The sequence below is a fragment of the Bemisia tabaci genome, chromosome 7, assembly GCF_918797505.1.
Source record: "Bemisia tabaci chromosome 7, PGI_BMITA_v3".
NCBI lineage: Eukaryota > Metazoa > Arthropoda > Insecta > Hemiptera > Aleyrodidae > Bemisia > Bemisia tabaci.
In genome coordinates, this window is record NC_092799.1 from 34,594,998 (window position 1) to 34,615,989 (window position 20,992).

At 37.9% G+C, this 20,992-nt stretch overlaps 1 protein-coding gene across 1 annotated transcript; it reads left to right on the forward strand.

Moving 5' to 3' along the window:
* The first annotated feature begins 1,112 nt into the window (after positions 1-1,112).
* LOC109031391 (nose resistant to fluoxetine protein 6) lies at positions 1,113-20,073 on the forward strand. Its single transcript, XM_072302101.1, has 12 exons — positions 1,113-2,265; positions 5,252-5,430; positions 6,554-6,738; positions 7,341-7,432; positions 7,850-8,031; positions 8,462-8,622; positions 10,575-10,749; positions 11,645-11,838; positions 12,380-12,512; positions 14,849-15,032; positions 15,549-15,691; positions 19,016-20,073. Exons 1-12 carry the CDS (start codon positions 2,058-2,060, stop codon positions 19,247-19,249), a joined length of 2,070 nt encoding a protein of 689 aa, XP_072158202.1. The 5' UTR covers positions 1,113-2,057; the 3' UTR covers positions 19,250-20,073.
* Positions 20,074-20,992: the final 919 nt, after the last annotated feature.

Genomic DNA, 20,992 nt, shown 5'->3' on the forward strand with positions numbered 1-20,992 from the left:
GTGGGGATTCGGCCGGTCGGATTTTTCGTGGGGATTCGGCCGGTTTTCGATTTATTATCCAGAGTGTGGAAAGTTTGGCAACAATGTACTAATGTTTTGTCAAATTTATATCCTGACGCAAATTTGCAAGGGTGTAACTTTCATTTTAACCAGTCAATTTGGAGAAAAGTTCAGGAATTGGGTCTCAGCGTTGAATAAAGCCGATACTGTCATAAGAGATCATATTAGAAAATGTGCCTCTTTGGCATTTATTGACCTTGATGAGCAAGATGCCTGGTCCATTATTATGGAGGATTGCCCATTACACGATAACATTTTGAAATTTAATGATTATTTTGTGGAACAATGGCTGGATAATCCAAACATCCCGAAGGAGATGTGGAATTGCTCATCTGTTCGTGACCGTACAAATAATTTGGTGGAAGGCTGGAACTCCCAGTTGAACAAACTCGTTAACAAGAAACAACCAAATTTTCATGTATTGTTAAAAACTTTACAAGAAGATGCCACTCGATCTTTACTAGAAGTCGAATATATCGAGCACAAGGACCTTAAGAAATGTTTGGACCGGCTCTCAACCGTAAATGGACTGTAAATTTCAGATATGTAGGTAACTACGTTAAATAGTTCATTTCTTTTATACCACATTTCATTCTGTGTTCTGTGCATTGTTGCCAAACTTTCCATACTCTGAATAATAAATCAGAAACCGGCCGAATCCCCACGAAAAATCCGACCGGCCGAATCCCCACCTAATCTTTTAATTCCCGCTGCCGCGCCGCGCTGACCGCAGTGTTTGGCGCAATGCGTGAAGTATTCATACAGTCTTGTAGGCGCTATGCGTTTCACGATGACCGCACTGTGTTTGACACAATGCGTGAAGTATTCATGCAGTCTCGTAGGCGCTAATATGTGTTACATGCCGACCGCCGCTCCAGGCCAAATTGTGTGTTTGGTTTCTCTCTTAACTTGACTAATTAAAGGTGCTGGTTCTTGTATCATCGAAAGACGAACCAATTGGAAATTACTATACTTTAACTCTCAGGAAATGAGAGCTTTTGTCGCCTTTTTTTGTTTGTAATCTCGTTCTGAATCCATATTTTTTATACCTACATTTAAAAAAATTGCAAAATTTGCCGCCATGGGCCGCGACCCATTTTACCGCCCCCTAAATCCGGCCCTGAATCCGTGAAATCCTTGGAAAAATTCCTTTGCAAATTAAAAGGGAAGCCTGACGTGGGGACTTTCGACCAACGTCCAACGAAGGTGGGGACCTCCGCGCAAAAATAATGTCCTAAGGAACGTAGACTTTTCTCCAATTTCATCGCCTCAATAAAATTTTTAACCCAACCGAAAAGGGGAAGAGCTAATTTTCAGGATTTCTGAATTACGCAATGTCTTGGTCCTCAAATCAATCTTTTTATCTTCCGTCTCAAGGCTCAAGAGTTGGCGTAAGTTACCTAATTCACTTATGCATTTGACCACCCAATTGGACCGCGTTAACAGAAAGGAACCAAACCACATTAGCTGTCGCCGATTTTAATTCGAAAATTTAATTTTTTATTTAAAAACGGTTGCGCGGATTTTCGTGCAAATTCCAGTGGATTTTCCCCATCGCACGAAGCAAATTTCCTGACATTTATGAAAGGAATCCGCACAAAAGTTGTCTCGCAAAAAATTAAACTGCCCAGTTAAATTTGGCAGTAGCTGAAGTGGTTTGGTTCCTTTCTGTTCAACGCGGTCAATTGTTAAGCCACTGATTTTCTATGCGCAGCTTAATTGAGTCGTCTAAAGCGTGTCGAATCATACCAAAGGTTGCCAAATGTGTAGATAGAAATAACTGGTCCCATTTCGACCGAGATTTATGGAATAATATTGAAAATTCCGACTCGTTACGGCAAAGATGACCCAGCCCTTGAAACCATGTCTCAAATTCAACGATTTAACATTGAAGTCTCTGAGAACTGCTCTCCAACTGATTTTAAGTTGTTTCCAAAGTTTGATCCGGTTGTTAACTTCTCAGTGGTGTCGAGAAAGTGAAACGGGTTTTAAGGACGATGCATTGGCGTACGGCCCTCTTTTTGGTGAAAATTTTAAGTTTGTGTGTTCGAAAATATTCCTGTGTCACCGCCAATAATTCTTTTCTTAGCCTAAACCCCTACCTGGAGCAGTATGCGCTGTTGGGAACAGAGGGTTCTCAGTGCTACGCCGATTCTCTCCATTTCCAAAATGCCACGATAAACCGGACGCCGTGGGCTTTACAAAGTTAGCATCTAGATATATTATAGAGCCGTCCACAGGAAAAAGGATCATGGTCCATCGCCGAAAAATTTTCAGGGGGAGCTATTTTCATTGAGTTAAGTATGGGAAAATCGTATTTTGTGATGTTGATATAAAACGACGGAAACGAGTGTTGCTTATTGAAAATAAATAAATGTTCCTGCTAATGTAAAAATTGGTGCTCTGAAGGTTGCACGCATAATTTTATGAGAGTAAGGTAATGTGTCCCTCTATGGCAAGGTGTGACGATTTTGTTCCCACGCATTTTTTTTTTTTTTTTTAAAAAATAGGATCATTCCTCTGTAGCGGGATGTCGCAAATTTGTATCAGTTTTTTTTAATTTTCGGAAACACGAATACCAAAATTTTGAGAGACAAAATTGGAACTTAAAGTTGTAACGAAAACTGCAGAATAGATTTGCGTCCCTCAGAATTCAAAATTGAAAAATAATTAATACCATATAGGGATATATTGGCAGCAAAGCTCTCCAACCAAGTATCTTGTTTGTAAAGTTTTGAAATCCCCGCTCCCATTTAATTATCCTCAATAAGAACTAATCAATATTTTTCCTTGAAGTTTTCATAGAGTTTCCTTCACACGGAGAAGAATCACGAAATTTCTCAAAAAAGGACGTTGAGTGGGTTTTCATTTACACAATGAGTATGACAGGAAGTTTCACCGACGATATGCATATAATTTGAGAGTGAAATAACTAATTCAGTCAAAAATTATATCATAAAATAAAGATAAATAGATGCTTACGATAAAAATAACTTGAGAGTGATCTTGCTCATTTTTCTGCAAACAGATGGCGTAAATGTTTGGAAGTGTTGATGTACAACGTTATGGTAGTAGCATTTTATGTAATTTGTTGTTTTGTTGAGTAGCCAGAGATATAGATTGAAATGAGGTTGTTAACTCACATTACATTGTATTTACTTAAGACGTTGAAGATTTTCAGCTTTAGCCATCGTCAGGACTTTACATAGAAAAACGATTTAATACAATACGTAACTTACTTTGAATAATATCAGTACAAATGTAGCTTGTCGATATCTGAGGTGGTTTATCTCTTCTTCTCTTATCTTAGTATCTCTTCTCCTCGAATAGGAGATAAACCACTACGAGAATCAACAAGCTACATAATGTACTAATATTACCCAAAGTAAGTTATGCATTGTGTTAAAGCGTTTTTCTCTCAATCTCCAAATCTCTGTAAGTTATGACGATTGTCAAGGCTGAAAAGCTTCGGCATACAATAAATACTTAATAAATGATTTTATTTTAATGTGAGTCAACAACTTCATTTTAATCCACATCACTGGCCACCCCCTCCCCCCCAAAAAAAAAACATCAGATGGCGCAAAGTTAAATTAGATTCCAGCAATTTCGTACCCTGAGCATGACTTATTATTTTTAACTAGCTTTCCCATCATACTGTGGTTTTTGAAGAGCAGACCTTAAACCGTCATATTTTTGGTCTGGTTTGATATTTTTGAATGTCATTTGTCACTCAGAGTTTGTCAAACGCTCATCCGTACTCTGATGGTATCAATACCTCAATTATTACTGGACTAAGAGAAATTTTCCTGTGGATGGTTACATAAATATGTGCATGAATTTAGCTGTAAGAATAATACATTCAGAGGCATTTTTCGGTCGACAGTTGGATTGCATTTTGCAATAAGGAACCACTATCTCTGGCCCTTCCATAATAGGAGCATCTTTCTGCACAGAGAAACCAATGGCATATGTATGCTGTTTCTAAAATGAGCCGGAAATAGTGGTCCCATATTCCAAAGTGTGGTCCAGTTAACACCCGACCCAATGCCCTTCGCACCTTTAAAGGACCGTCTTGTGAACAAACATAGCCTGATTTATAATTTAAGGTTTGGAGCTATAGCCATCAAGAGAGAACTACCTGCTAGTGACCAAAAAGTCTTACGAAAAAAGGCCTCGCCGATCTTTAGACAAAAATGAAAATTTGTGGTATCAGAGACCTCGAAGAATGAGTTTTCAAAATTTTAATTGTTGGATTAAAAGTTGGAGAAATGGAGTTTTAGGAATTTTACGGAATATTTTTATAATTCCATGAAGCTTAAAATATGAGGGAGAATGAATTGGTTGACGTGAATGAGCGTAACTACTTCAGACGTTACCTATTTTTGTCTCATGTTTCACATTATTACAAAAAATCCAAGCAAAATTCTGGTATATAATTTTGTGAATGCATTTATCATAATACTTGAAAGGCTCACGAAAATTTTCAAAAATATATGCGGTTCAGTTTTCTTATTAAAACATAGAATATGAAAGGGAATTTGACTAGGTAAAATACAATTAGGCTATTTCAGGCTGAATCCATGCGATTTTCGTGGCTGAATATTTCCTTATTTCTTCCAACTCCATAATCTAATTTGGTGGTATGATAGGAGCCTGTTAATAAAGAATAAAGATACGTGCCAAACGTCAAGCTTTTGCGTCCTGAATCGACTGAGATATGCCTTATAATTATTGTAATTGACATCTTCGAAATAGTGCAAAAATCGAATTATTGCACCTTTGATTCATCTAAGAGGCATGTGAAGGAATCACCATTCGGTGATTTATCCTGGTTAAAAATATTGATGAGTCATAAATCCTAAATGAAGCCAGCCCCAGTATCCCTTATCCGAATGAATGACATCAGTTACTAAGTTGAAACAGTGATGTCTCTGTCAGTATTCAGCGATGAAACTTCATGGACAAATCTATTTTTTCTCTCGTTTGTTTCCGGATTCAAACATCAATGTTCAATTCTACAACTAAGGCAGTCGATCCAATCCAATTAAATTAGTTTAATCAAAATATCCATCATTATCTACTCTGATTTATCGAGTTAGAAATAATGGAATAGGTGAATACTAAAAAAAGTTAAAAATTTGTGACTCATCCTATCACCGTTATTTGCGCTAATTCTACTTTTTTACAGTGCTTGACGCATCTTCCAAAATACCATCGAGCCTTTTGACTAAGAACATCGTCGACCTTGGTAATTATGACGAGTGTTTGGCCGTCCACGATGATGGACCCCGAGACGATAAGCACATTTTCGGGAAGTATTGTCTGGTCAAAGCAACTTTCAACCAAACGAGAAATGATAGTCACGAGGTAAGTGATTTTAAGTACATTCAGACAACTATTATCAAGAGGATGGACAAAAAATTACTTCTCTATACGGAAATTTCAAAAAAGAAGGTCGTGTCTAGAGTCCCTTTATACTGAGAGTCAAGACAATGTGAATCCATTTCTGAGTGGTTACCGTATTTTAGGCTTCCACAGCGTCACAAACGGGAATAAAGATCACATTTTCACCGATTGCAAAGGTTATAATAATTTAGAATGGACCGGGGAACAACGGGTTCGACAAGGAACAAACGGAATGAGAGAAGGAACAGAAAAAGGAATTTGAGAATGAGCCGATCAAGGATTACGAAAAACTGCCAATTTGTGTAATCTTTATTTCTGTTTGTGACTCCATGAGGGGGGGGGGGGTGTCTTGACTCTTATTAGTATAAAAGGACTCTAATTGTCTCTAGAAGAGGAGAACAAAGTTTATGAATGTTTGACTAACCAGGGTAATGCATGCGCCAGCAGGAGTGCAGAATGTACGCGAACCAACGACCGATGGGTCGTTCGCGAAATGCGAAGGGCGTAGACACACACTGGACCGAATCAGTAGTAAATATCAAACAATATCTGAAACTTTGAAAGCTTATATTTTCGATAATATGAAACAAAAATTTAAAGAGCGACTCCGAAGGTGGCAGACGGGGCTCCCCTGGCTGCTTTGCTTTATGGACTGAATGTGGGGCAGCCCCGGTGGGCGAAATGGTATATCGGATATTAGCGCCTGCAAGTGGGCAGGAATACTTCAAGCATTACGCCCCACACATTCCGGTCGCTGGTCGACGCGGAAAGCATCTCAACGCCTACATGACTGCAGGAATACTTCACGCATTGCGCCAAACACAGTGCGGTCACCGGTTGGCATGAATCGCATATGGGCAATTATGGGCGAACGGTCGAATTTGACTTCCAAAAAAACTAAAAATTCAACTCGATTATTTCGGATCGAGGGTTTGTTTTCCTAGTCAAGTATAGAATCAGGTTTAAAAATTTAAAACTGCTACCTTTGTTTATCAGGTTACTTCAAACTCGAGGTTTTGTAGTAAGACTTTTTTCTCTCAGTGAAGTACTCATTTCGATTTCCATCCCTCCCTTTTTCAAACAGGTGATGATATGGGATTTCAGTCAGGAATGGACGTGGTCTATTTGCATTCCAGCTTCATGCTCTGCGAGCGACCTTATCAAACAACTTGAACTTTCTCTTGAGGGTGTTGCTGACAAGATCGAAGAGGTCCATTGCAAAAGTTCGTTGGATGACAATGGTCCGGATTTTGCATCTTGGTCAATGATGTAAGTTTAAATTGCAAGACACTCTGTAGAAGCATGTGTTGATAAAAATGATTTGTCTAAACAACAAGTCATCGATATTTAAGGTAGGGGTGCCTTTTCGTTTTTTTTTCAATCGACATATCGACGGTGAAACTACGAAACCACGTATCTCGTTTACGGTGTTTAAAAATCTACGCTCACATTTTATTTTTTGGAAGTAGACCAAATCAATATCATTCCTTGAAATTTTCACAGAATTTTCTCCGCGCGAAGAGGAAAAATCACAGAAATTTTCAAGACTAGACGTTAAATAGTTTTTCATTTAAAAAATAAAGTATGACAGGAAGTCTGCGACGTCGCAAACCGAGATACGTGGTTTGGTAGTTTCACCGTCGATATGGACTCAATCAGCACAGCATATACATTCCTGCCACGGAGGGACGTGTGATGTTAGTGCTTAGATTCTTATTGCACCAGGAAAATTATGAATTTTATTCATTGGTTTCCCTTGGTTTAAATATAGATTGCCCCTGTCCACAGTGTTAAAATCATGGCACATAATAAAGATGAAATCGTCTGCATTGTGGTACTAACGTTCGATTTCATTTTGTCTCTTCTTACAGATTTCTCACGTTAGCGTTCATCGTGTTTGTTCTGGCAGCAACTTGGATCGAGTACTGTTCAATCAAAATTCCTTATCAACCGGCAAACTCTGGTAAATTTTAAGTTTCCCTGCATAATGAAAATCATTAGAAAAACTCCCAACATTGCAGATTTGAGTTTACGGTTGGAATTCGAGGCCTATGGAGCTGGTTGGCATAGGGTACGAGTTCATAGGATATATATCTAAATTCTGTTTCTTGTGTATACTAAAATAAAAATGCAAAAAAATAAGCTTGACTCTTTACTTCAACGCATTAATTGATTTTTCTGTGCCGTTATTAACAAATTTTCTTCAAAAATATCTCTTACAATGTGAGATTATTCCCCCCGAAAAAAATTAAATCCAATAGTGGAATCTTCTTACACAAAGGCTGTATGCAAGACTTCAAAAATTGACCGAGCTTTAGGACTTAAAGAGCAAAATCCCAGTTTAACATTTTATCTGTGAACCGAAATTCTTACATTTCAGTAATACCATCATTCTCTCTGATAACGAATCTGAAAGTGCTACTGAACACATCTCCACCAGGGTGCATGATCGACAATATTCAAGGCATCAGAGTTATATCAACGCTTGCGGTCTATGCTTTTCATCGGGCTAACATCTACTACTACTTATCCATTGTCAACCACTCAGAGGTAGTGCATAAGGTTAGTCTGATGACCGCATCAAGATATATAGGATAATTTTCAACTTAAAATTCGAATGGCTCAAGGATGCTTGGGAGGGAAGCCGAAGCTCCTATTTTTCTAGATTAAAGACGCCACAATTGAGGACTTTCTCGGGAAAAAAGCGTATAAGGCTTGCAATGTTGCTAAGATTTTGCAATTTTTATTACGTTTGCGGCAGATGCAATTCATTCATGAGATATGTTGGATTGAAATTCATTCACAGTCGACTTACTTCCTTACAGTAGCGAGGAAAACTTGGAGCTTATGCACTAATTAGTCTACCAATGTAGGACTAAGTTTTTCTACGCTATATACGTTTAAATTTGAAGTAAATTTGCACTGTTAAAACTCAATACTATCGCAAAGAATTTCGTAGGGGGATTTTTAATAATTTTTTGTTCTGTTTCAGCTGACTCATAGCATGCTTGGAATGCTGTTTTTGAACGGAATCTTGGCAGTTGATAGTTTCTTCTTGATTGGCGGCACGGTTTTGGCCCTTAGTTTCACAAGGGAGAGGAAGGCGCAGATTGAGTTTTCCTACTTCAAGCATGTCGTGTATCGTTACTTGAGGTAACATTCAAGGTAGCATGACTTCAGTTGCAATCAAAATTGATTGGGGGTTCTCTTATCCTTCGTTTTCTTGTCAGGGAGAATAAGCTTCATAGGATCGGTCCAGTACTTCAGCCTTTTTTTGAAGTAGCTGTTTAGTTGATTTGTTGGAATAGAAGACAGCAGGAATGCATTTTGGCACCCTAACGCATTAAACGGTTAAGATTTCTAACAACTAAGACGATCTCGAATCACCTCGAGGTTCAGTTAAAAGGGTACAAGCGGGGAGAGGAGAAGGGTAAAAAACTAGTCAATTTTAAAACTGCAAGGCCCCTCTGTATTTCACCAACGAGGCCGCGGGGGTGGAGGGGGGCTGTCAAATTCGGATTCTTTGTAGTTGATTTTCCATGGAATCATTCCCTTCAAGCCTACATGTCAAATTATTAACCTGGCATGCTAGAACAAAGCTTCAGTTTCCCACAATTACAAGTATGTATTTTGGTCAAGGATGGGTCTTACTCAAATTTTAAATAGAAATAAGGTAAAATTTGTTGTGTGGTTTAATTTTTTTTCGAATAATTTCAAGATTTTGAAGGAATCCCCGCAAGATGCCCTTTTTATCCTTCAAATATATGCTAGAGGGATGCTTTAGTACGATGAACGTTGAATTCCTTGGGGGCGATTTGCTCCTAAGTCCGTGATTTTGCCCGATCAAAAATGACCAAAATACAAGTCTTGCAAAGCCTAGAATTTAAGGGTTATTTCGAATTAGCTCGTAATGAGGCTCGTGTATTATTTGTAGTATCAGAAGTGGCACACGTGATTGACTTTTTACGGATATATGAAAAATATCTTATAATTAAAAAAAAAATCAAAGAAAAAACGCAACGCATTCGAGCGGCTATCAAATTATTCTAACTAACAGAATAAACTTTGTCAAAAACTGCCGAAAATTAACGATCCCCTGGTAAAAATTGGCAGTAGAATGTGTGTTCCAAAATACTATAGACCTAAAGCCGGCTGTAAGATTTCCAATAGCTTCTATAGCCGGTTGTACAATTTCTTATAGCCTTTCATAGCCGATGGCGATTAAGCAACAGCCAGACGATAAAGTTTATGCTAAGGGTTACTAAATACGGATACTAGGACTTAGTTAGTTTTTGGACTACCGCTCTCTTTTTGTGCCGTAGTAGCTTGATTTATTTTGCGAGGAAAGCTCCGTACTTTTGACGGATACCTGTCATTCTTAATATGTTGGAGCGCCTTCAATTTCTTATGATAATGTGCAATACCTCTGGTGTGAAATAGTTGCCTCAGACGCCGCGCCGTGGCACGCTGCGGCGCAGCGGGCGGGCAGAGGGCTCGATACGCGCATTGGCGCCTACAAACCTAACAGGGATACTTCACGCATTGCGCAATGCGTGAAGTATCCCTGTTAGGTTTGTAGGCGTCAATGCGCGTTTGTGCAATGCGTGAAGTATCCCTGTTAGGTTTGTAGGCGCCAGTGCCTCGCCGCTGCCGCTCCGCTTTGTGTTAGGCTCTAATATTTAATGTCGCGGAGTCAGCGTTTTTCAACTCATCATTTTGAAATGTTTGCACACTCTATATGGATTATTCTCATTTTAATTGATGAAAAAAACATGTTTTAAAGGAAAATATAATATGTATTTTGTAAATATGAAGGTAGTTCCGTATCAAACTTAATGATTTCCATAGCACACGAATTTCTATACAATATCCTATAACCTTTTAAAGCCAATGGTGATAAAGTGTAAAGCCCGGCGATAGGAACTATAGCTCGACTGTATACTTTTTTATAGCTTCGTATAGCCCGGCTATATGATTTGCTCCGCTTTCTACAGCCAGCTATATGATTTTCAATAGCCTTCTTTAGTCGGCTATAAGAACTCCTATGGTATTTTGAAAAGCAGCTCCTATCGCCAATTTTTACCAGGGTCTTTTTTTCTTCTCAGGCTAACTCCGGCGTATTTTTTCGTCGTTCTTATGGTCATGACGTTTTTCTACGACCTCGGCGACGGACCGTTTTGGGATTTATCTGTTGGAGCGGGCAGGGATTTGTGCCGCAAAAACTGGTGGACGAACATCCTATACATCAACAATTACTTGCCACGCGTTCACGAGGAATCGGTAAAGTGTTTATCATAGGAGTAAATAGCTCGAAAACTCACACAGTACAGATTGAAACAATACTTGGCCAATTAGGAGGATTCTTAATTTCCCCGTGACAAATCACTTTACAAAGATAAAAGAAGCCCGTATGAATCGATGGAATACTGGAGGGTTCTGTAGCAATTTTTCGGATACACGCAAAATTTCTTCGTAGGTCTAAAGAATAGCTACGCATGTCATGTTATTCGAATACATTAGCTTCATTAGCTAGGTTCTGTGGTTTATAAAACTGAAAGGAAAATATGAAGCCAAAATAAACCGATATCGAATATGATTAAGTATTCACTTCATCGCTGAAAAAAAAAAAAGTTCGGCGAATTCGAAGTAGTTAGCATATGGAACCAGGTTTTGTTCGGTACACACAACCGAATTATTCGGTCTGCTCAATCAAACTGTTTGGTCTGTTGAACTGAATTATAAGAAATGCTTATAATTCGGTTGTGGGTGCCGAACAAAACCTGGTTTCATATGCTTCTATCTAGTTCGGATTCACAGAATTTTTTTTCCAGTGTACATGCAGTGCCAGATCTAAGCATTTTTTTACCTGATACGAAATTGATTTAGGTATACGCCGTTTAATTCAATCTTAATTCAAGTTTAAATCCTATGTCTTATGTAAAGTACTGGTACTAATTGCACATATTCCGACTGCACATATATTTCGTCCAGCATTTTTATGTGGACAAACTTATTTCGTGTGAATTGAACATATTTATAATAAGAGAATCCAATCGGAATCATAAAATGTATATTCTAGGAGTCTTTTCAATTTTACTCTTTTCAGGTGTGCTCCAAATGCATCTGCATTTTACATCCCAAATTGCTAAGTTTTAATGTTAATTTGTTTTCTTAGTGTATTGGATGGACATGGTACTTAGGCGCAGATATGCAATTCTATTTGGTAGCCCCGCTATTCTTGTCCGCTCTATTGAAAAATTGGAAATGTGGAGTACTATTAATCGCTGTAACGTGCCTAGCATCATGCTCATACATATTTTGGATAACGTACATCAAAGATTATCCCCCGACGTTCATCTTAGGCTATAAGTAAGTCAATCCTCGTAGTTATTCTTTCCATTTCCTCCTTTTTCTTCCAAATAAGCACGACAGTTGGGTGACAGAATAATAAATCGATAGTTAAAGTGCGATATTAAGTATCTCCATTGCGATGTTCCAACATCTCCGCTCCCAGTTGAGTTTTTTGGAGAGGAACAAGTCACCTCAATAGCTTGAAATTATTTACACAAAATATTCTACTAACAGAGAAGAAAAATCGAACACGTTTTCAAGAACTTAAGTTAACTGGATTTCCAAGGAAAACATAAAATATGACCGGAAGTCCACAACGTTGCAAACGGAGATACGTGTTCTCGCACTTTCGCAATCCCTATGTTGAAAAATGCAACTTTTAGAATTTGACTTTTATGCTTGCTGGAGTGTTTCACGAATGCATCGGCACGACAAACGTGAAATCAAGTTAATTTTTAGTATTTTTTACGTAGAAGCTATGTATTAGAAAATAGGTAAATAAAATAGAATCCTGATAATTTTCTCAGTTATCTGTTTTGTCTTGCTGATTTGTCAACAGTCGTCCGAAACGATTGCAGTACCAGGATGACCTTTACTTTCCGGCACATGCTCGAATATCTCCATATTTGATCGGCCTGTTGTTGGGATGTCTCCTCAACCACCACAAGGAAAATAAGATGAAGATAGGTTTCGTAAGTGAGATTTAACTGTATTTGTTGATAAAACGTTCATTTTGGCCCGGCGTTATTTTAAAATGATGTTAAAGAAGGCACCTTCCGGTGCAGAAAAATGTAATTTTCCATCAGATTCTTAAAATCAGCGCTTCTACCTTTTTTTATATGAATTATTAAATGTCAAGGCCTCTCCCATTGGAAATTTTTGTAGTGTTGCGGACGTGAATAAAAACAGTTTTGCAATCACTTTCCTCCCTAATTCTGTGAAAGGACACTTCACACTTTCAAAGATTGAATTTTTTATGATAGATTTGTGCAAAGAACTGTTTTCAAATCCCGGAAAAACGTTTTCAATTTCCCCCACTTTTTTGCCATTTCGTGATGAGCAAGTTGGAGCTTTAGTATCAAACTTCAATTGCTTTGACACGAGGAAATCACCGAAAAAGACGTGAGCTCTTTTGCCTCGTCATTCATCGCATCGATTTCTGTCGGGTTAAAAGCCATGGGATTGTCGCATGAGGTGAGAAGCATTTCAACTAAACTTTGAGCTGTGCTGGTATACTCACATTATTCTTTTGAGAGGCACGATGGAATAGCGCAGGAACATTTCTATGGCGATATTCCCAAACCGTTCTTTCGATTGTGCCCGAGAATCATCTCCTGTCCTATTTCATTTTGTAAGGGAAGAATGAGTCAAAATGCTGACTCACTCAGAATGTCAGAATGTTGATGGAATACTGGTTCGTAGAATTTCAAAGACTATTCTTCATCCACGGTTGATAAGTGACTTGTGGATAAACCTGTATAGAAGAGTATAGTCGCGGAATAGAAGTTTTCAAGAGATCACATAGTATGATAGTGTCCAACTGAAATTACAAGATACGACGCACAATGGATCGAGTTAATGAGAGAGGTCGGACAAGAATTTATTTACCAAATTTGCAAATTTTGATGTTTATTTTGTCAAGTTTTAAATTTCAAGGGGTGCTTATCGAAGAAAATCTCACGAGGAAACCAATGAAAACACTTTTAGAACCTCCAAGTTTTGTATAAACGGAGTCATGAACGTTTAAAGTGTCCAAATTTTATCCGACCTCCTCTATTGACTCGATCCATTGTGCGACGGGAGGTCTGTAACGTCGTGAATCGAGAATTGAGGGGCTCGGAAGACAAGGCGCACAAGTGCAGTTTTTGCTATTTAGAGAAATACGTGTTTGAAGTTTCGTAATTACATGGATCCTTAGGGCAGAAAAAAAGTTCAAACTGACTTTTTGATGCTGAAAAATTGGAATTTGGGGCGAATTTTTCACAGAATGTGCATTAAGACTAGTTAAACTTGAAATTATCAATATCTCAATTTCTTCAAAAACTACACTTATGCGCCTTGTCCGCCAAGCCCTTCAATTATGGTTTGTAAATTTCACCATCGATATGCTCCTCAAATAAAAGAGCGAGAGACACACTTTTTTTTGCATACCATCAAAAAAAGTATTCTTCATTTTGGTGCATTAATTTGGTCCTGTAAAATTATCAATCAATTTTTTCACATTTCATCAATAACTCTTCAACTTCTTTTCTTATAAGAATTCTTTGTTGTTTTTGTTCGCGGAGATCAAGTCCCGAGAGCATGAAGAGGATCTTTCAGGAGAGGCACTTTTTTCAAGTTTGATCTAGAGATTGAAATTCATGGTTTTATTGACCGAGACCTTTAGTTCAATGTAATGAAAACAATAACGCACCATCGGTCTGATCATCTTCATGCAAATAAAGACCATGAGCACACAATTTCATTATGATCCAAGAGTTTAAGGCCCAAAAAATTGCCATTAAAATGTTAAGTATTTACACCAAATTTTTTTTGTAAAACACCCCGCGAGTGACGATACCAATCGCTCAATATTGCGAGGTTTTTGCTCCTAAAATCCCTTCTCTTATGGACGACACATGTTTTAGACAATATTATAAAATGAGGAATCACGAACATATGGCCTACATTTTGCGATAGAGAACTACTATTTTCGGCTCAACCATAAAAGCATCACTCGTGTTCTTTCTGAAATGAGCTGGACACAGAAGTACCTCATTGCAAAATGTTGTCCATAACTCCATAATGTGTCATTAACTTCCTTATCAAGATAGGTGCGTTTATGGATAAAATCGTGGTTCCATAATGCAAAGCGGCCGAGTCTATTTACGGGACATCATTAAAAAAATTGGAGAGAAACATGGTATTAGATTTTTAGATAAAAAAACTTTGAAAAGAAAAAAATAGGGAACTTCGAGGGAAATGTATTTCAATCTCTGTGAGGCAATGTTCGTAAGTTTTCTTATTGCATTAACTTACTTTCTTTCAGTGGCCAAGGGTATTTGGCTGGACACTTTCGATGATCATCATGGTAACAGTGCCCTACGGATTGACTTTCTACTACTGGTTTGGCTCAGGCCCTCTCGTCGCAGCTCTGTACAGTTCTCTACATCGGCCATTGTTTGTATTGGCTATTTCCTGGGTCATATTTGTCTGTGATCAAGGTTATGGAGGTAAGTGCTGAACAAATGTCTGGCGAGCAAAAACGAGAGGTCGATTTTGGGTAATAATATCCAAGTTCTTAAGGGTTAATACTCGAAAGAATACTACAACACAATGAGCTGACTAAACCGTGCTCATGAAATTCTCATCTCAATTGGACTATATTTTGCAATTCGGAATTAAAATTTCTGGCTCAGTTGAGAAACAACGTATGAACCATCAGTTTCCCCATGCACATAAGTGTTTTTACAGATGAGCCAGAAATTATAGTTCCGCATTGTAAAATGTAGTCCAATTCCACCCCACCCGGCAAGTAGGTGCGTGGTAAGGTTGGACTCATCTATTTTAAATAAATAAAAAGGAAGCTTGAACAGTATTAAGCTATGCTATGTAGTAAAAAAGAAAAAAACAGTAACTGAGTATTGAAATGATTGAGCCTGGGTTGATTTTTTTATCCTTAATGCTCTCACCAAAAACTCTAATTAAAATTATGAAGTAATAAAGTATTGCTCACAAATTCATTTCAGGTTTCGTAAACCGATTTCTTTCACTGCAGCTCTTCCAGATCCTGAGCAGACTAACCTTCAGTTTCTACCTCATTCACATTTTTTGCATGGAGTACGATTTTGCCACGAGACGCACTGCTGAGTACTTCTCATATTATAATATGGTAAGTGATGAAATCATTTGAATGCCCCTCTTAACTCTTCTTTAAGTTACTTTTTTCCATGCGTCGATCCTTTCATAGCTTCTAGCCGGCTTTATACACCTGAAAGAATCACAATCAAAGATTCAAACATATTCAACAAAAAGGTCTCTCTGAATTGAAGCATGAAACTCCGCTTTTACTTCAAGGACTAATCTAAGGATGATAGTAAAATATCTTCCCTTAGGACTACCAATGATTGAGAGACAACTAATAAATGTTATGTAATCATACAGTTACTTACGAGCATTCTGGCTCCGTTTGTTATTGAAATTCATGCATGGCAAACGCGTTTCGCCCCGCCATATGGGACTTCTTCAGTGCTGACATTAAAATTTACACTAAGTCACTAAAAACACTAAAAAATCCACCGATGGCCCTGTGAAACTGGGCATATTTCAAAAGTTTTTATCTCATTTTTAAAAAGAAACAATTAGAATAAATAAAAAACCTGTTAATAAATGTTATATACCCTTGAAACGGCCAAAAATTGGGATTTAGGGGTACCTACTTTTCGAATATTTCCAGGAGAGGACCTCTGATTCCCAATCGACTGAGGAAAATCCCCCTCACATTTTTCGAATGCGGCCCCTAAGTTCAATCCACGCGCTGCCCTTGCTCTTTTCAGTATCCAACAGAATTTTTGAATGGATTCAGTAGCAAGATTATTAAGCGTGCCAGTAGGGCTCGCTTTTTGAAATCACTCGGATGTACCATAGTGCAGCACACCGATCAACCAATGCTATTCAACGGGCCGTCCAAATATTTTTTTCCTCGGACCCGTTTTCTTGTCTTTGAACCATTATACTGTCAAGCCCTGATGGTCTCTTACCAAAAAACCGAATGAACTGCTAATTGGGAACCCTTGAGAACATTTTCCTGTCAAAACCGTATTATTTCATTTGACAAAAACCTCATAGAAGCTTTCTTACGCTCGGAGGACTCAACTCTAGAACCTTCTTTCCCGCCAAAACTGTTTAGCCAATGAGCGTCTTGCACTGCAAGTGCAATCTGTGATGAGCCTCGTGACTCTTTATACCATGTACTAACCGTGGCCCCTGCAGAAATCCACTCAAACCACTGCAGTTATCTCCCGATATAGCTTTGGGTGTCAGGTTTCGAGCAAGGCAATAAAAGACGGCGAGGAGAGGGTCGCCTCGTCGAACCTATTATCTTCCACGCCCGATTAACCATTCACCGTGACGCCAGGATCCACCAAATTTTCACAAAAATTGTTTTCCGTCTATTTAGCGAGTTTTTCCTTACTTTCCGTTGAAGTACAAATAAAAAGAGACCTCATTTGTAAAAATCGGCCGAATAGGAGAGAAGTTACAGTTCGAAATCCAAAGAGATTAACTCAACGCGATTTCGATGCACGGCAGTTCGCCCAAATCACGGTCGTGCGAAATGCCGCATATCAGCTTAAAATCAAGATAATTGGACGGAATCTTTAAAATCAATTTACATTCAACGTTCATGAATCAATATTTTCTCCCAAATTTAGCAAAAAGTACCAATTGATGCAAATAACAAAGACGTGAAAATAGTAGGTATGTGTCCAACATTTTAGTTATTCGGCACGCTTTTCCAACATATTCATGTTGGATTTTTCTGCTTGTTCTTTTTCTTCATCTCTATAAGTCCCGCGATGCCCTTGGTAATGCTACGAGTGCTAACATAATATTCGTATCTTTTTTAATCGATAGTGTCATCATGCCTCGGGGAGAAAATTGAAAAAGAAATGTAAAAAAGGGATCGTCGACTTCTCGTTTCGTTCGTTAGGTGTGTGAGTTACGCAGTTTTTCCCGTTCTTTTTTCGGACCCTAACACCATCGAAAGCAGTTCATTCTGGAAACCTCACGGCAAAAATTGCAATTGAGTAAAAAAAAACTTTGACGCAGACCTACGGCTTTAAAATTCTCTCGTCTATCCAAGGCGTCAAGGTTTTAATAACCGTGCACTCACGGGACGGTTCCAGGAATAATCTCTTTGCCTAATCTAATGCATAAAATTTCCGTGATACCTAGTAATTCTATATGTCATTATGCTCAGTGGCGTGGCGTGAATGATCGATTATCGATATCTCGCCATTTAAACCTATGGTAAAGAATCGATTATTAAGGTGTTCGCTGCGAACACCCTTATAATCGATCTTTTTTCATAGGTTTAAGTGGCGTATCAATCGATATATCGCAAAGCACGCCACGCACCTGTTATGCTTCCAGTTTTGAACTTTTTTAAAAAAAAATTAAACCTTTTAAAAACCATTGTTTAACCTTTAGAAGATGCGATAATAGCAAAATTCGAGACGGTTTGTGCAATCAATGGGACCTTAGGTCCGCATGTACATAGGAACGCAACATGGTACATTGAAATAGAGATGACTTTTCGGGACAGGAGATTAGCTTTATTAAAAAGAGCAGAAAGTTTGATCCAAGTCCAAGGGTGCGTTTAATTTTAAAACTTTGTCAACAAATCAAAAGTCTGTTCAAATAAATGGAAAGATTCACGATAAAAGTAATGAGAGACGGATTGAGTCGAGACTTTTATTTTAGTTACAGCAAATATGAGGGGAAACCCATGTATGTTTCTGAAAAGAATCATGAATTTTTTTGAACTTGCAATCTGATTCTGTAAAATATCACAAATGAAAGCATCTGATTGGATCGCTGATTTTGTGTAATGTCAAAAGCATTTTTAATTTAACAGGTACTCAAACGAAGCCTGTAAGTTGGATTACATTTTGCAATAAGGAACCACTATTTCTGGCCCATTGTTTCAACAACACACTTACGATTGGTTTTCCTATGCAGATATGTGCTTTTATGGGAGAGCCAGAGATAGTGGTTCCTTATTGCAAAATGTAATCTAGTTCATCTCCAGTCAAAATTACCAACCTACCAATAAGATCGCTCCATTTGGTGTAACCCACAGAATCAGGCTGCAGGTCTCAACCAGTGGCGTGTCGTACTTTGCAATGAATCAATGCCTTTGGAACCTATAGAAAATGATCGATTATTAGTATATTCCTTAATAATCGATTATTTTAATAGCTTCAAATGGGAAAGTATCAATATCTGATGATCATTTGCTTTTGCTCGCCAATGGTTTCAAAATTGTTCATCTACAATGATTCACTCCCTGCGCCGATGACCCGCAGTTCTAACAATTATTTTCTGACTATTATCCTCTAATTCTAAAGCATAGCTGTAATGTAAATGTCCATAATTCCCAAACGATGGTTACTTGTTTATTTATCATGATTTTCTCTCTCGAAATATGTTACAGCTGCAGGCTATGGCATTTGAAATCATTGTTCTGCTTCTCGCTTCTGCCGTTTTGTCACTTACTCTAGAGTATCCGATCATTCACTTGAATAAACTTATCATGAAGAAGAAAACGGAGGACATTTCAAAGTTTACTCAATCTTTGGAGGTCGTGCGTAGTCCGCCGAAGAACGAACCGGAGTCAATTCAAACCCCAACAATCACTATCACAGTCTCCGATGGGCCAAAATGTTAGATCGAATCGCCCAGATACCACCTAGCAAAAAAGCGGACTCTAAATATTGCAATACGTACCAAACTAAATGCGATGACCTTTTCAATTCAGTTGCAATTTTACACAAGTATTTTAAGTTTTGGCTCATGAAAATGAACCTTTGGAAGATATACTATCAAGTTGCGATGGAAGCCGTAATTTCTAATACCATAGGGGTGAATGGAGACAATTTTTTTTAGACATAGAAGAAGTGGTGTGAGAAAAAATGATCTACGACTCTTCGCAGCTGGGCCCTCTTTTCAAGGCAAAATGATCATTTCTGATTTATTTCGGCTCGACTCGAGTTATAATTTGGCGCCAACTATTCATGACTGAACCACAGTTGAACCGTTTAATTAAAAAATGTGCCTGGTTGGATTTTTTCGAAATTGAGTTTTTGGCGAGAAAGTAATGTTTTTCCACCTCCTGTGTAATTTTTCTTGTCTTCTGAATTTTTTTTTGAGTAGACACCCTTATCCTCGCTTCTTGATTTTCTGTGGTCCATTGCCCATAAATTGAGGTCCGGCTGAAATTAATCGGACGTACATATATTTATGCTTAAATCGAGCTTTATTACGCGCAAACCCTATGAAGTCCTTTCAGCATAAATACGTCCAATCAGGAATGATCTATTCATTCAATAATCAGGCCTGAGCCAATATTTCTTCTTTTTATGTGAAAAACGGAGCAAATAATGAAAGAGAAAGGAGAAGGAATAATGGTGCCACAGGAAGGAGAAGAGTGAAAAAGAAGGCGGGAAAGGATGAGAAGCAGGAGATAGAGGTGAAGGAGATGGATGAGGAGGAGGGGGGGGACAACATAAAAAAGTTGGGAAAAATGTTCGTAAACTGCCAGGAAATAAATTAAATGCTACAATTAAACAGTAATTATATGGTTTTATTCTTCTCTGATTTTCGATCAAAAGTATTCTACAGCTGTGCTGCTTATTTCAAATGGACACGAATTACGTTCAATGAGTTACAAAGCTAATGTCAGTTTAATCACAGCATATCGATATTCATGTTTGGGTTTCAAGTAGGTATAATATTTCGTCTTTTTTTCTGCACCTAAGCACAGTCGGGCTGAAAATATTGGGAGGTGATTTACTCTGATGTCACATTACTCTGGCTATGACGTAAAATGGAGAGCAAAATATGCACTTAGTCAACGATCCGTTTTTAGAGAGCGAGAAATCACGATAAGCGTTAAACTATAAAAAAATTAAGGCTGAAAAATTGGACCTCTTAAAAGCTTACAATTAGTGCGAAAGGCTATGATCGGTCAAATTAGGATCTGTTTTTGCGAGGATACGCTGTGAAGCCTCCCTTTTTTAGGTATGAGAGAACATCTTACAAATCAATGTTTGTAGTGCGTCTACAATGATTCATGCGAAACGTACAATATAATAAACTTTAATTTGAATTTCCAATGAAGAGTTACGTTGGATAATACATCGGTGCTTTCGAGGTACAAAATCAAGATTTTGATATTACTGAATAATTTAACAATTTTTCAAGGCAATATCGATCAAAAATATAAGCTCAATTCAATGCTTTGAAGTACTATACTCAAGTTGCATAGTTTTGAGAGAAATTGAAATATTTAAATTTTTCTTCTCCTTTGTTAAAGATTCAACGTTGGTAGTTTTTAAATATATAGTAATATTCAAATAAAGAGGAGATTTAATTAAAATATGGGTAAATAAGGCTAAAAGATTATTAAAAA

Excerpts from the sequence above, each read along its gene's own strand:
- LOC109031391 (XM_072302101.1), top strand. The coding sequence starts at position 2,058 with ATGCATTGGCGTACGGCCCTCTTTTTGGTGAAAATTTTAAGTTTGTGT. Across the intron at positions 5,431-6,553 it reads CGAGAAATGATAGTCACGAG|GTGATGATATGGGATTTCAG; the intron begins GTAAGTGATTTT and ends TTTTTCAAACAG. Across the intron at positions 12,513-14,848 it reads ATAAGATGAAGATAGGTTTC|TGGCCAAGGGTATTTGGCTG; the intron begins GTAAGTGAGATT and ends ACTTTCTTTCAG.